Source organism: Balearica regulorum, chromosome 2 (genome assembly GCF_011004875.1).
Source record: "Balearica regulorum gibbericeps isolate bBalReg1 chromosome 2, bBalReg1.pri, whole genome shotgun sequence".
NCBI classification, from domain to species: Eukaryota; Metazoa; Chordata; class Aves; order Gruiformes; family Gruidae; genus Balearica; species Balearica regulorum.
The window spans coordinates 72,700,250-72,716,824 of NC_046185.1; the positions used below are offsets into that span (position 1 = coordinate 72,700,250).

General features: G+C 36.6%; 1 protein-coding gene across 2 annotated transcripts in view; it reads left to right on the plus strand.

The window, feature by feature from the left end:
- The window catches only part of TMEM245 (transmembrane protein 245), a 95,788-nt gene that overhangs the window by 25,684 nt on the left and 53,529 nt on the right, over positions 1-16,575 (plus strand). The window contains exons 6-10 of one of the 2 annotated variants that reach the window (XM_075744693.1): positions 544-713; positions 5,590-5,613; positions 12,530-12,634; positions 13,887-13,969; positions 16,055-16,145. In XM_075744693.1, the coding sequence (XP_075600808.1) occupies positions 544-713; positions 5,590-5,613; positions 12,530-12,634; positions 13,887-13,969; positions 16,055-16,145 (473 nt within the window). The remainder of the gene's footprint in view (positions 1-543; positions 714-5,589; positions 5,614-12,529; positions 12,635-13,886; positions 13,970-16,054; positions 16,146-16,575) is intronic. The other variant, XM_075744694.1, reaches the window with a different exon arrangement.

Genomic DNA, 16,575 nt, shown 5'->3' on the forward strand with positions numbered 1-16,575 from the left:
TGCTCACCTGCCTTTTCAGTGATGAGAAGATAGGTAACTTGAGTGGTATAACATTTTGTTGGATAAAAAAAGAATATGGCAAATATTTCATTACTATTAAAGGTCTGTTAGCTTCCAAGGGAAGTTTCATATGCATCATGCTTTTTTGCTTTTACATTCCTGATTGTGATGATTTACAAGTTTTGCACGTACACTCAGTAAATGAGGGAGAGCAGTGCCATCGCAGCTTTCGAACCATAAGCCTTATGCAAAAGTGTGTGGACTTTATTTCATGGCAAGTAAATGGACATGAGCTTTTATTTCTGTAACTCTAATGCTAGACATTTCTCGTGTTACTTTCAGAACCCACATCTGTGAAGCATGGCTGTAAAGCAAATGAGATTAGTACTAAAACCACTTGAAAATTCTGAAAGTGGTTTCTAGTGGGAAATAAAACTCAAGAATTTCTTTTTTTTTTATAAGTCTTTTAGAATGGAGTAGGTAGGTAGTCTTGTCGTGCTCCTCTGAAATCTCTAATACTTGATTTCCTTCTTGTGGTTACAGTTTGGGCACTTAAAAAACTTGTGATTCATTTTGGAGTTTTGAACTTCATGGCAAACCATTGCAAAAGTTGGTGGCAACTTGTTGAAAATTTTGTGAAGGAACGTCAGGAAGCTCTTGCTCCACGGCCTATCAGAGGGCTTGGAAGAGTCATGTTAAAGCTTGACAGTAAGGTATTTCTACTTATTTCCTTAAGCAACCAGAAAGTTTGTTTTATTCTCTGTTCACTGTATGCTGAGATGCTTTAATTCTAAAATAAATGTCTGTCACTAATGGACATGTCTTTCATGTAAAACTATCTGTTTTATGGTGTATTTTAAACCATGTCTCTTCTGTCACTATTCACACTTAAGTACACATTTAAATTTCATTAAATGATTATGTGCAAAGCTTGACAGAAGTCACTTTAAAAATGTTGAGTTAGCTTTGGAAAGATTCCTTACCTGAGTAAGGCAAACTTCTCATGGTTCAGTCACCTTACTCGATTATAAAGATTTTGAACTTACTGAGCTTTAATCTGAAGGATGAGACGTTCCTACTTCCGTTGTGAAAACTTAACTTGAAAAGCAACCCATTTTATTCTGTAAGCAGGGCCCGAGCTAGTTTGAACACATTCGTTTATAGTGTGTGGAACTATAGTTGTTGAACACAGTGGTGTGGTGGTACAGAAGGGAGGCTTCCCTCTGTAAGAGAAGAAATATGTGGGATAAGGTATTTGGGAAGTGCCATAGAATAAGGCCACTGTGCTCCCCTCCCTTCTCCCCCACTCAAAATGCACCCATATTCGCATTTGTAAATTGCAAAGTTGGAAAGCTCCATAAAATTTACGAAGGCTCCTCCATTCAGAATTGCAGGTTTTGACTTAACCTGATAGATTATTTTGTTTGTAATAGCTATGCCAGTATCTAAGAATGTGCTTTCAGTAACTGTGTTGTTGAAGTGTTCTCTGCTTTAGAAAAAGCCTTTACCTCAGAGTTTCTATAACTGAAGAGCTGAACCCTATAAGTACATTTGTCAGACCATCTGTACTTCAGCAGATCTGTCTGCAGTTTATAGCTCTGAATTCCAAAAGCATTAGAATGGCTGTAGGAAAATAGTTTTGCAGAGTTCATTGAGGAAGACTTTGAAAAAGGAAAAGCCTTTCAGACTACAGCTATAAAGAAGATAAAGGGGGTTTCCAAAGGTAATGGAAAGTATTAACATGTTAGGATAACAGCTTACATTATACAAAGCTTCTCATTAAAAGCTTTTGTTCTGTAAGTAAGAAAACTCTCTAGACACAATATTGTATGTATTGTATTTCATGAGTTGTCAAGTTTAGTGCCCTTGTATTGCATAACTATATGATGTAGTATCCTTCCTAATCCCGCTAAGTCTTTTCTTCTTAAAGAAGGTAGGGCTTTTGTTGTAATGTGCAGCAGAGCTTCCCACTCTTCAGCTTAAATGTATTTAAGGTCAGTTTATATTCATGTTGTTCTTGTATGGGCAAAAGAGCAGTGTTGGCACAACTCATTTCTCCATCCCCCCCCCCCCATTTTTTAGACAGTCATATTCTTTCTGAGTCTGTTCTGTGTGTTTTAAAGCAATTCAAGCTCTTCTAGCCTTTATAAGAAAGATATTTGATACTCTGCATGATTCTGTTGTCCTCGTTTTGCCTATTCTAATTACAGTTCACCTCGCTTTATTATGGGTGGCTGGAATTATATATGGTCTTCCAATACTTACCACACTAATGCTTTCACATCTTTTAAGTTCTACTGGGTATGCTTATTCTGTGCATTGTAAGGATCATCGATGCATCTTATCTCTGAGAATTTGGGACGCAATGCCATAGGATATTGACAATTGTAATTTTTGTGGAGACAGGGAAAGGAGAGGAATGAAAATTACATCCTTCCAAGTTTTTTTTTCTAGAAAGGATGGATGAGCTGTTTTTAAGTTGGATTACCAAACATTTTGCCTTCAATAGGCACTGTTGAAGAGGAAGTGAAAATACACAAACACAGAATAGAAATTCATGGAGTAAGTTGTAATAGCTTACCTTTTGTGTGTGTGTGTGAGAAACCAAGATTGAAGGACCATTTCCTTTGCAATTACATGTTTAATTTTTTAGTATTTTATTTGTACTTTCTTTTCCTAGGAGCTGAAGCTACTTAGTGATATTTTTGTTTGTTTCGGTTTTGTTTTTTGTATACTGAGTCAATGGGAGGCTGAATCTTAGCATCAGAATGTATTGGGGCTCTTGACTAAGTACAACAAGCCATTGGCAAGGTCTGTTTCACACAAATATCTAGTTATACTACTTGGTCTTTCTAAAGTGGTATGGCTGATTAGAAAATAGTTCCAGTTTTGAGTGAAAGGTAGTGAGGACGAGGAAGAAATCTTAGATTGGCATGCCTTTTTCTCCCAAACGAAGTTTAGGAGGGTAGTGTAGATGATCCGGAAAATAACCCATTGTGAGAAATTATGGGAGAGTACTGCTTGTGCATGCCAATCTTTGAGCTTTACTGAATATGTCTATTTCTTAAATAAAAGCAGTAAGGAAAGAACTGCTCCTCTTCTTTCCCACTGCTCAGCAACATCTGATTATCTTGGTAATACAGACAAATTCGAACTGAAGAGAAGTTCTGATCAAGTGGAGAGAAAGTAGGGCATTGCTTTTCATTTTCATTATAAATGGTAGGTCAAGCTGTGCCTGTATGTGCAGGCTTGCTTTAAATATGGACTATGAAAATAAGATGTCCTTACTGTATTCTTTAGTTCCTGGTTGTGCATTTACCCAATGGAGCCAACAGATACAGCAGTTCAGATATGAGAGACTTCCTGGAGGAAAGAGTAGGGAGGTTTCTCTTGTCATCCATTGAGTCTTTTTAAAACTTAACAGATACGGTATCATGCATGTTCTCATACACAGTCAAGAACTACTAATTTGCTGCACTGATATTTTTTTTTTTTAAAAACGACTTGTCTTTTAATATGGTGACTAGTTTGATTAGAGTTTGTGAGGGAGTGCAGCAGCATAGGCAGTTGCTAAACTGCATGCGCTAGACCTTTACTAATTGCAATGTGCTAGTATTTTGCATGCATGCTTTCTGGTAGACTTCAGTGAATCGTGTAGTTATTATATGCTTTTTGTAGGTATAGCATACAAGAATTTTATATTTAGAGGACTGTAATAGATTATTTGGACTTTGGGTAAAGTCAAGGTTTGGTACCAAGTTTAGCATGTAGTTAAAACAGGCACAGAAAACAAGCAGAATCTCTATCAGTTCATGTATTATTCTAGGAAATATGTCCATCGACCTGTAAGATCTTATATAAATAGTTTTCCAATAAAATACTGGAAAAGTGGTTGTAGCATTATTAATTTTGGATGACTTGAAGATTAGAATTAAGCTGTAGCCTATTTTTAAATGTAGATTGATTACATTTGCAGAATTACTTAGTAATTACCACTATTGGTGAGATAGTAGGCAGGTAGAGCCTCCCAGATATTGTCTTAAACATTAATAAAAAATGATTGTTATTTTTTACATATAATGTTATTTCCTGGTTATTGTAATTATCATTATATTCCAGGAGGCTGAAATTATAGAAAAATACCGAAGACTTCCTTTCACATTCTGCTAAAATCTCAGTCTAACAACAGAGCTGTAGCTTTTGTTGTATTGGAGTTGCAAAGTGGAGAAATAGAGCCATGAGATCTACGTTCTTTCCAAAATAAACCTAATGTATAGTAGGTTTTAATATGCAGAAGTAAAGTTAAAGCCAAAAGTATGTTGTTGAATCAGTAAACAACTTTACCTTTTTTTCACTGATAAATTATTCCATAGGTGAAGAGGTAAACTAGAAACAAATTCTATAATGTTAATTTGAGGCTTTTCAAGCTTTGTCATTGCTTTATGTTACTGTTACTCTTTCCATGAGTAGTAAAAGCTGGTAAACTGGGTGCTTTGTGACATATTTTACTTTCATGTTTCCTGATGTTCATGTTTGTCCGTTAATCTGCTTCTTGCTTCCGATAGAACTTAGTTAGCATTCTGAGGTTTTATTATTATTATTATTATTTGAAAGGTTCTTACATTTTGGTTTTATTGGGAGCTAATAGAATTTCTGGCTACTGGTAAAAACACTAGATTTATTGAGCATTCAATGATCTTGTTTTCATGGAGAAACAAACTTCACTTACTTGGTCTTAACCTCTAACACAGATGCGTAATAACATTAAAGCTTTTCCATATTATGATTATACTGCTAACTGATTACTAATGGTTAGAATTAAGAGTATAGTCCTACATAAACTAGGTCTTAAGATGGATGTACTTGAGTATGACTGAGAATTAGTAAGGAAAAATAACTAGTACAAAAGGAGAAATTGACTGTTGAGAAGTGCAAAGAGCCTTCTGCACAACCAATAAAATTATATGAAATCCATACATTTATTTGATCTACAATTTGCTGTTGTGTATCACATTTAATTACGTATCTGATGTTATGCCATTGAATGTGAATGTTGTAATACAAATGTGGCACTAAAAAAACATGTAAATTTTGTTTAACAGTAGTTGACATAATAGGAGTGGTTTGAAATACATAGGAAGCTGCCTGAATGAGAGCATTAAATGCAATAAACAAGAATCTCATGTTAAGTTTTGTTGTTTTGGTAAAGTGCCCTCGTCAGAGTACTTTTACAAGTCCTACTCTGAAATCAGAAATGTTAGCTCTCTGTATGATTAAACTGGAATTGCCCAAATGATACTGGTAGTTCTGTTAATATCTTTGAAGTTGTTCTTAATTTTTATATCCGTCTTTGTTTCAAAAAGTGCATGTTAATAGTAAAATCTAGATTCTTGAATTAGAAGTTGTTATGATCTTTCCTTCCTATTGCAATTTACCTTTGTGTCTGGAACAATTTCATTTTCATTCTGTGGATGACTTTGCCTGCCTGTCACTGCTTTTTTCCTCTATTACTGCATTTTTCAATAATTTTCCACTATGTTCTTGTCTTTTTTTTCCCCTTTTCTTCCATTTCCCCCTGCCACTGACAAGCTGTGGCACTGGCTTAATAAGAAGGTAAATAAACAGAAAAATTGTGATTCCAACTAATGGATTCTGTGGTTTTGGGGAGTTGGTTTTTGGTTTTTGGCTTTTTTTTTTCAGCATGAACACTCCTTAACATGCCTTGCTTCTTAGTTTTCTCTCCCAAGTGTCTTTTCCAGCTCTTGCTATAAGCTACTGAAGGTCATATAATTCTACCTGGTCTCTTGTCATCTGCTAAAGTGAATGCACATAGTAAAATGTTTTGCACAGCAGAATATTGCATTAGCCTTTCAAGCGGTAGTATGATTTAGTGGCACTTTTATTTAAGAACAGTTGATCTCCACCTGGTCCCCACTTGTATACATAACAAAACCAGTTCTCTGCTGCAATGGAGAACTGTTCTCTTCTCAGAGAAAGTATCAGTTAACTGAATTAACATGGGAGTGGTGAGGGTGAAGCACAGTTGTAAAGCTACAAATATAAGTGCTTGCAAATAGAGCATTGACTGGCTCCGGTCAGTGCTGTTAATCTTTTACTTTTGTAGTGTCACATTGGCCTGTATATACTCAGTGGTATTCAGTGTAGGAGTGACATGAGAATGTTCACAGTCCTAGAACTGCTGAATCTAATGACAGTCTTAAGGGAAGTGAGGCTAGTTAAAAAAAAAAAATAAAGCAATTGCTATAGCTACAATAATTTTTCTTTTGTGTGACTTTTAAAAGTGTGTGGTGTGATTTATAAGATATTTACCCCTCAGTTCCCATGGTTCATCTTAGGCCACTAGGGTTAACTATTGTTCTTTGAGGAACTGTTGTCCCAAGAGAAGTTAAAACTGATTCAGACCAAGTTTGGTCTCGTGTGACTCCTCAATGCAGTGATCTCTCTCTGGGACAGCATCATTGCTTCAGACAAGCACAGAGCTGGAGAGGGATGCCTGTAGTATGTGTACATCTGGAGGACCTCAGAGTTTTAAAGAGGAAATTCTTGTATGTGATAAAATATATGAAAACCAAGTAATTAAGTGAAAGAGAAAAAATTAAATGCTGTATCTGGAAATGGTTTATGCTTCCAGCAGCAACTGTTATCCTCACTTTACCACTTCAGTATTAGTGGGAGAGTCAGAATGATTGCTATGGTTTTATAAACAACAATCTATCCTTTCTATTCAGTAGCAATTGCAATAGAAACCCTAGATCTTCCTTGAATGTTGTGAATGACACCTGAGATACTGTCATTCTGAAAGCTGTTGAAAACAAGCAGAACAGAGTAGAGTGTGCAGGCCAAGGGGGCACTGGCACAACTCTCTAAAAGGTTCTTGTGAACAAGGAAATGGGGCTGCACAGCTGGTATCTGCTGTGGGTGGCAGCTGGGAATAAAGCGGTGTGTAGTGTCCAGGCTGAGCAGCTATAAGGAATTTAGAAAGTTTGATCTTCAGTATTTAATGGGTGAGGTCAGGGTTATATGATGGGGGACTGCCTGTGTTTCTGAACAAGAGGGTAGAGTTGCTTGCTTTATGATTCAGTTATAATTGTCCACTAAGAGGGCAAACTTTGAGTGTTCTTTGCCCTTGAATATAGTTTAGTTGGTTTAAAATTTCATTTTTATTTCCTGACTTTGAAATGTTTGTGTTATGTGAGTGACTTATGATTAGTTAATATGTGCAACTGTAACCCTTCATAAAAATTTTTTGATTAGGTGTTGGTTTGTTAGGACAGTTCAGGCACAGAGCTGAGTTCAGCAGGCCACAGGTGAAAATTTAGTCTCAACTACTTTTTTTCTGGCTCGGAGTTTGTCACTGGCTTGTTTGAAAATTCATGTATGTAGATCAATTTTTGCCTTGATAGGTTACAAAAATAATTTCACTGTAATTACTTTGAACTCTAAAATGTCTGGATTTTATTTTTACTTTAGAGATTTCAGAGGTCAGGGGAGGTGATTCTCCCCCTCTGCTCCACTCTTGTGAGACCCCACCTGCAGTACTTCATCCAGCTCTGGGGTCCCCAGTACAAGAGAGATATGGAGCTGTTGGAGCGAGTCCAGAGGAGGGCCACGAAGCTGATGAGAGGGCTGGAGCACCTCTCCTATGAGGACAGGCTGAGAGAGTTGGGGTTGTTCAGCCTGGAGAAGAGAAGGCTCCGGGGAGATCTAATTGTGGCCTTCCAGTACCTGAAGGGGCCTACAGGAAAGCTGGAGAGGGACTGTTTACAAGGGCAAGTAGTGATAGGACAAGGGGTAATGGCCTTAAGCTGAAGAAGCTTAGATTTAGATTAGATTGTAGGAGGAAATTCTTCCCTGTGAGGGTGGTGAGGCACTGGAACAGGTTGCCCAGAGAGGTTGTGGATGCCCCATCCCTGGAAGTGTTCAAGGCCAGGTTGGATGGGGCTTTGGGCAATGTGGTCTAGTGGAGGGTGTCCCTGCCCATGGCAGGGGAGTTGGAGCTAGGTGATCTTTAAGGTTCCTTCCAACCCCCAAACTGTTCTACGATTCTGTGATTATTGAGCGAAACCCCATCAATATAGTTTCTTAAGGGAGGGGTGTGTTTAGTTCCTAGGAGCTATTTTTGAAAACTACTGTTTTACTTTACAGTTTCATAGGAGGAGATCCTGAAAGTCTTACAGCGTTACATGCAGTGCTGATACCTTTGCACGACAAGCAAGTAGTAATAATATTATAATCAAGATGGAAAAAAAAGGCAAAAAAATACTGTGCAAACTGTATCAAGTTCTTGCAGCTTTGTTTTGTTGGGTTTTTTCTCTTTTTTGAAATAGAGTATGATTTTTTTTTTTTTTTTAATATAATTAGAGGCAAAGGAGGAGATTTGTAATACTGAACTCTGGATGCAGTTAGAAGATTGCTTCCTTTGCACCTTTCTCCTTTTTGCCTGTGTTTGAAGGGAATTACTTGTGAGAACACCTAGATGAATTTCTGATAATCCACCAAGAAACTAAAAATATACCACCTAGAGATGGCAGAGTTTGAAATGATGGTTGATTATGGTTGCTAGTGATAAACATTTTGTTCTTCGTGTTCTAAGAGCACCTGTCAAAGAGCTGCTTGAAACTCTTTGCTTTCGGCAAACAAGAATATATAATCACATAGTTTAACATGATATATGTAGCCCAAAATAAAGAATAGGTTCAGTTGGGCTAGTATCATTTGTTCTTTGTAATATTGTCTGTGGCAGGAGTCTTTAGAAATAATTGCTAAATTCTGCTGTTGCTCGGACACTGGTATGAGTAGACTTGAGACCTCATATAGACTGTTCTCTGTCTTTTCTAAATTAACTACTCATCTGATTCATTTCAACGTAACCCTGAGATATGTCCTGATTACAGGCTTCCTGTGGTTCTCATCAGATTATATTAATAAGATGATATCCTCAAATATTAACTGAACTAAAGGGAAGTGTCAACAAGTCTAAGAAATGTCTTGGAAAACATTGTGATAGATAGTCAAGCTGTTTAAAGAAAAAAAAAATAATAGTCCTGTTTGGTAATTTCATGTAGATTTAATTGAAAATAATGTAGATGTCCGCTGTGGATGTTTCACTGTGTGGGTAATGCAGTAGATAAAACATACTAGGAAAGCTAGCATTCTAATGACTATGCAGTGTGAAATACATGAAAATATGAATTCATAGTTAATGTATAACATACTACATAACATAAAGAACCTGTCTAGATAGTAGGATTCCCAATTGTTAAGCATAAGCTGTAGTTCTGTTACAGCTCAGTGTAATATGGTTTGTATCATCACCCAAAAGTTGAAAATTGAGAGGCATTTTAACAGAATGCAACTCATTTTAATAACTTTTTTTTTTTACTGTGAGCTCAATTAAAAAAATTAAAATAGATTGATACCTTTCCCTTCAAAACTGTGACAATTAAGAATAGTTTTTTGTGGACAGTCTATCACAAATCAGTAACATTTCGGTTTGGTTTTACAAGTGTGACCTTCTGTAGCTTAGGAGCCTGGCTTTCCTTTACCTTTGCATAATTTTGGATGTCATGGCAGCATCCGCTTCCTGCTCTTGACTAACCTTTAGATTAGAAGCTTGGATCTGAATTTAAAACTTCATGATCTCTGGCTAATGACTAGTGTTTAGTCAGCATATGTTTGTCTTTGTGTGCATGTCCATGGTCTACAGGAAGGATGTAAAGGGGGGGTCTGACAGGGTTGGGGTAAGAACAGAGTCTGGACCTGATTCAGTGGTAAGTACAAGCACACAGGGATTTAACAGTCTAGCTTACCTGCAGTAACATAGCACCTATGCATTTTGTAGCATGAGTGTGCAAAGGTGAGTGCTTCCTAAGGAAGTATTGTGGGTAAATGTAGAGGAAGGAAAGCAGATTTAATAGCAAGCAAATTAAAGGAGAGGGAGTAAATACAGCCCTAAAGGAATATTGTGCATCTGCTTTTGCTTCTACAATACTCAGTCCAATTCAGTCTTCTCCTGTGATTTGTCTGTACCAGTTGTATAACTTGGATCTCCTTAAGACTGTGGTGAGAGATGTAATTGCAGTACCTGTAGACATACCAGAGTTGGCTTTCATCTAGCGTGCTTGGGCCGCCCAAGTAAATAAACACAAGGTGGGCTTGCGTGGCTGAGGCTGCTGCCTCTTCTGGTACAATGTCAGTGCTGCCATTACCTTACTAACTAGATTAAAGGTAATTCAGGCTGTACACATGCTGCAGCCACACCTCAATGGCAATGTAGGTATACTCCAGCCCGCAGTAAGGAGTGTCAAGAAAAAATCCTGTTGGTCATGTTCCAGTTCAGAGGGAGTCCTCATCGTGGTCTTTTGGAGCTTGTTCTTCCAGTAGTTGCTACAAGGGTAAAACACCTGCAGCATCCAGCTCCAGCAGCATTGAGATTTCATCTGTTGGATACCACTTTCACAATCACTGAGGCGTTTTTGGAAATCTCTGACAGTACCTCCAGTTTCTTGGATTCAGTGATTCTGATTAAGATGCTATATGTAAAACTAGTAGGTTTCTTTTATCTCTAACTTAGAAAGTAAATAGCAATTAGTTTGAACTTTGTTAAATAAGAAATAGCAAGGGCAGCTTTAATTTTTAATAGCTTCATTTTGAAACCTATGCTATAAAATTTCCATCCCCTGGCATTTTTCAGTGATGTTTTTGATTTCTGACCTTTAAGACAGGGACTTTTATTTCTTGCTTCTCTTGCATAATTCTTAGTTGTATCTGAGGCTTGGAAGGGCACAGCAAATCCTGTTTTGATTCTTATTTCCGAAGAGGTAGCAGCCCCAGGTAGAGACTACTCAGATTTTTTTCAGACAGCTGCAGTACTGCTGCAGGCAGGTAACCTCCCTCTAGCACTGGCAAGGTATTTCTGATGGCTGAAATATTTCAGCAATGCTGAAAAATGTTAAAAATATCTTAGACAAAAGATTTTGCAGATTCCTTCAGGTTCTCTGAATTCCTTTCTGCAGGTTATAATATAGCACAGACTTTGTTACCAATACTTGCTGGCTCAAACACTTTTTTTTAAAAGGATGTTTTCTTCATCATTTTGAACAACAGTTCTAAAATGCTGAATATAATCCTTGTGTTAATTTAGGTCAAACAAGGAGCTGGTTGTAAAAGAACTTGAATTGTAAAAATAATTGCTTAATGTACATTAACTGCTCAGATGCTGCAGGATGAGCACCAAAAAAAAATCCTTACTTTTTTTCCAAATAGGAGCTATAACTTCAGTGTTAACCAATTAAATCATCACACAGCAGACTGTAGAAGTTACTTGTTCCAGGGCCAATTCCATGTTTAGGAATAGGGTAAATAATGATGAAAGAACTCATGTAAGCCATCACCAAGCATATTAGTAGTTTTGTAAGATCTCTAACTAAAAAGTTACCAGCCTAATCATTGAATATATAACTTGTACTCACTGGGACATATTTTTATCTACTGCACATTGGTTTTGACCTCAGTTCTCTTAATGTACAACTTTTACAGCTGTACTTCTACTGCTTTTTCCTGCAGAAGTGCCAGATGAAGTAGAAATAGCCTTGGTATTTGAACCATGGAAGCTAGAAAAATGTATTTGGTCATATTTGCATGGGCTTTCACAGCTTTTTATGTAAACATTCAATTTGTGTATGAGACAAAGCTCAGCTTGCACCATTCTAGAGCACTCTGCATAGTCACGTGGCTGAGCAGTTTTATGATTTTGAATGACATTATCAGAATTTCTCTAATCTTAAGTGGTGTCACTGTTTGTTTGTGGACATCTATAGAATGGCCCTTTCCATAAACTGACAGAACAACATATACGCCTGTTTCCTGTATGAGTAGGTTTAGTTGATGCATGTTTAATGCTGACCACCCTTTCAAGATTGAAAGTGAATGGAAATAGTGCTGAGTATTTGGCCTTATGTTCAAAACTGTAGAAAACCTCCAGCCCCATTTCAGTACAAAAGGGGATGAACAGCTTTAAAAACTTGGTAACTTGCAGAAATTCCTCATTTGTCATTTAGATGGCTGTTAGCTATTCAAATTTGAAAGTTGTGATTGTACTTTACGTATACCTTGAGAACTTCCAAGTGCTGTGCAGACAGCATCTGTAAGTTTCCGAGTTGCCGAAGGACAAGAAACAAATATCTAGGTTTATAGCTGACATGAATGCCAGCTTCTTTAGGTCTAGTAAGTAAATGCTGAATTATTGCTTGCTTTGCAGAGGGCTTGCTGTGTCTTGTGGTAACGTGTAAATGTTGTTTGCAAAATCCAATGTCATACCATGACCTTAATCATGCTAACATTGCTTGTTAATTGTTCATCTCCAAGCTTGGGCGTAAATGCTGTTTGATTAGAGCCTGATTTTGCACTCTGTAAATAAAAATAGTAATACTGCCATATAACACATAGCATTGCTTTCATTAAAGATTGATGTATATGCTATGATTTGTTTTTTCTTTTTTCTGAACAGATGATCGTGTGGTTGGAGAAAATGCTAGATAAAATAATCAGCATTTTCATAATATTTTTGCTAGTGATAGGAACCCTTCTGCTAGCCCTGCTCCTTACTGCAAAGGTACAGTGCACTGAGGAATGTAATCATAGAGCTCATTTTAAATGCTGAATGAAAGTTACTGATATTTATGCAAAATTGTTTAGCTTTTTTTTTTTTTGAAAAATTTAGCAGCTAACTGCTCTGTAGTTGAACTTGTTACCATGCCAAGACTTGTTATATATAAAATTCTATATATTTATATTTCTTTATTTTGTATATATGTTTATATATATGACAAAACTAATATATAGATGTTTGGAAATACGAAATTTATTCTAGTAAAACAATTACTAGCTTATGTATTACAGAAACAGATTTGTTTTGCATCCTGTTACACTTTTCTTGTCAATGGTAGAGCCACTTAGATTTCTTTTCTTTTTAATTTACTTTGCATCAGAAATATATTAGAAAAATGCTGAGGTGTACTTGTCAATTTGTTTGTGTAATAGCCTGTAATAACCTCATGGTATCCTGTTCTGAGTTTAAATGTGCTGAGATTCATGATCACATGTTGTCTGAATGTAACTTTTGGGTTGTGGTTGGGGGTTTTTTTGCTCACCGGAAGAGGTCGCTCGTGTACTTTTACTTTTTTTAAAATGGAGCTGTGCTCCTACTTAAAACAGTTAATGGAGATTGAATGTTTGTGTTGAATACAGTTACGGAACAAAAATCACTGGGTTCTGATGTCAATCTCCTTTTTCCAAAATGTAGCCTTATATACTGCTGAGTACTTAAAATCAAAAGCTTTAAAAGTTGTGCAAACGTTCCTGCCTAAAACTTCCGTATATTCATAAAAGGAATATTAAGATATTTATAAAAGGTGCATTTTATCATTCTTATTGAAGAATTAATTTGGTGAAGCACTTCATAGCATGGTTTGTCATGTTAGAGCTGAGCATTCATTAATTTTTGCACTTCTTTGATCCATGGCTTTAAAACGTATATCTGAAACTGTGCTTCCATTGACAGCACTGCTGTATTGTTAGAATTTTTTCCACTGATGAGATGAGGTTTAAATTTCCATTTGCTATTACTAGTCACACTGTGTGTGACCAAAATTGTCAGATGAGAATGATGATGATTGTATTGACTGCTTTTGGGGGTTAATGGCACTTTATTTATCATGATGGGCTGTCTGCGTTGGAAGAATTATTCTTTAAATGTACAAACTGGTCACCCCACCCTCCCCCAAAAAAACCCCAAAGGCTCTTTGAATGTAGGAAGAGTTCTAGTTTGCATTATATAACATTTCTCCTCTCTATATTTAATTTAGGTACATCAAGAGAGCGTTCACATGATTCAAGTCACGAGCAGCTTGATCAATGAGACAGTAGCCAGTCACCCAGAATGGGCAAAGTAAGAATCCTGAAGTTAAGTGAGTAGTATAGGGTGGATAAACAAGCCTCCAGGTGCTGTTATGCACAGGTTTTAATTTAAAAAAATCTCCTAGGTAAATAGAAATGGGAGTGACTGTTACAGCAGATCTCAGGCAGCAGTAGAGTTTATGCATTACTCTGGGAGACTGTCAATGTGGTATCTCATTTGAGGACTGGTTGGACTTTGGTGGAGAGGGACAGGTGTATAAACTTTTCTAGTTACAGTTTTGGAGAAAAACTTGCATAGTGCAGAGAATAAAGAGGTCATATTCTTTTCCCTTTTACCTGCAAAAGAAAAGTAATGGCAAAGAATGCTCTCTGTAGAAGGTTGCGAGATGAAAGCTGAGTTATTTTTTTAATGTGGAGAGCTGGCTGCAGAATGCCTTTGAGGGAATAGGAGTTGAAGAAAATGTTTTCAGAGTGAGCTGAAAAAGAGTTTGAGGGTGGAAAGAATGGTGGATGGGGACAGTTTGGTATGAATCATTTGGGAAGGGCTGTTCCTGTTAAGAGTAGATGTGTATAGTGTACACAGTGGGAACTTTATAAGATATGGTCTGTGTAATGATTAAAGCAAACACCAAGGCAAATATTAAGAGAGAGAGAAGATTTCGAGAGGAAAACAAGGGCACACTGGTGAGCAAAGAAGTGATTGCATGAGCAGCAGAGGGGGAATAGGTAAGACTGACAAGTGTGACTTTAAAGGGAGGATGTTCCAGTTTGCTTTCATTCTACTTCAGCTAAACAGACATTGAGTAAAGGTGAGTCCAGGCACTTCCCAGGAAAAAATAATTGTCTCCTGGACAAGAATGGTTGATGCTTTTCAAGGGCATTGTCTAAACAAAAGTGATGATGGTTTAACAGGATTGAAAGAAGGTGCATGCTGTATTATAAGAGCAAGATAAATTTTCAAAAACAGAACTAAAATGATAGAGTTAATAAATGCTATAGTAGTATGTGCTTTACTAATACTTAAGTAATCACAATCAAGAGAACAGAAAGCACTTAATGTGTTTGTTTATTCCTTCATGGCATTTCTTGTGTTATTTGGCCTTTCCATTTTGTCATAGGATGTAAATAAGTAGAACTAATGAAAATGGAAATTTGACTGTCAGAAGCTTATTCACATAATGAAAATACTGCAGCACTAGTTGAGTAATTAACAGAATTTTAGATAAATTTTTTACTTCCAGTGTTTGCATCCAAATTTAAAGCATCCCAAACACTGTCTTTTAATCCATTAGGAGTAAGTATATCTCAAGCTTCAGAGCTTGATGTTCACATTACATTTAGAGGTGAGTGACTGAAATGGCTTGGAATTCCAGTACAGAACATTTCTGAAGGGTTACACAGACAGAAAAGCTTCCATGTTGATCTTCAGTCAGGTGAACAAATGCAGCAGTTTTATTTCCTGAATACTTTATTGTTTTGGAAGGGCTCTAACATGTGCCATTGAATCAAGATGTAGAAAGAAAGTCAAAGCAGAGAATGTGTTCCCTGTATTCACAAGTGTTGGAATGCTGGCATCTCAGTAGGTCCATTGCCTGAGAATGACATGAATCCCTGAAGATGGTTTGGTGGGGACTTAGAAATAGCTGGTGCCCAAACCTGTTGCTTCATCTGGTCATTTTTTCAGGGAAACTATGTTAACAATTTACATTCAATTCATAATTGAAAAGGTTATCTTTGCAGCTAGATGAGACTGCTTCATACAGTATTTTCAGAAAATTAGAACACTAGGAAAATTTCTAAGAATGTAATGTGAATAGCATGCATACAGATTGAAGAGCAGATCTCTTTTGAAAAAGTTGAGATACTAATTTAACTGAAGTTTCAGGACCCTTGGAGAATTCCAGTGACGTGCCCTAGATTTAATTGTGCTTTTCTTATGAGAAAGTCTGTTCCTTGATATGTAGAAGGAAATATTCTAGTTGTAGTAAGTTTATATGTATTTAACCGTAACTGTTTGCTGTTGTTTCCAAACGTTAATTTGTAATGTGCTTCATGTGTAATGGAATGGGTAAAATACACAGCAGTTAATTTTGTTTCCCTTCTTTAAAAAAACTAGCTGGCTCCCAGAAGCCCAGGTTATTCAGAAGGCCCTCAATTCAGCAGCTAATAATGTATACCAATATGGCCGCGAATGGATTACACATAAGGTAAGAGTGAGCTCCCCCACCTTTTTTAATATTTTAGTTTCTGGTGTTTCATAAAAGTAAAAAAAAAAAAAAAAAAGATTTTTGTCAGTGATTCTTTTCTGTGTGGTGAACCATTTTGTTGACAGATCTGTTCTTTCCACTCTCTAGTTTGTGAGTGGAAAGAAGAGTGGGAGTGATTTCAGTAGTCTTTTCTGCTCAGAAGACTATTTATTTTTAATAGCCGAAAATGATCTGTCATAATTTTAATAAGATTGCCAGTGAAAATGCATCAATTAAAGATGAATTATTTTTTTTTAATCTGGCTTTAGCTGTCTAATTGTAGGCAACGTATTCCCCACCAGTATTCTAATTTCTGTGTGGGCTGGGTGTGGTAGATGGGATTTTTTTTTTAATTATAATTTATTTATTTAACTTTCTTCACCAGAATTTG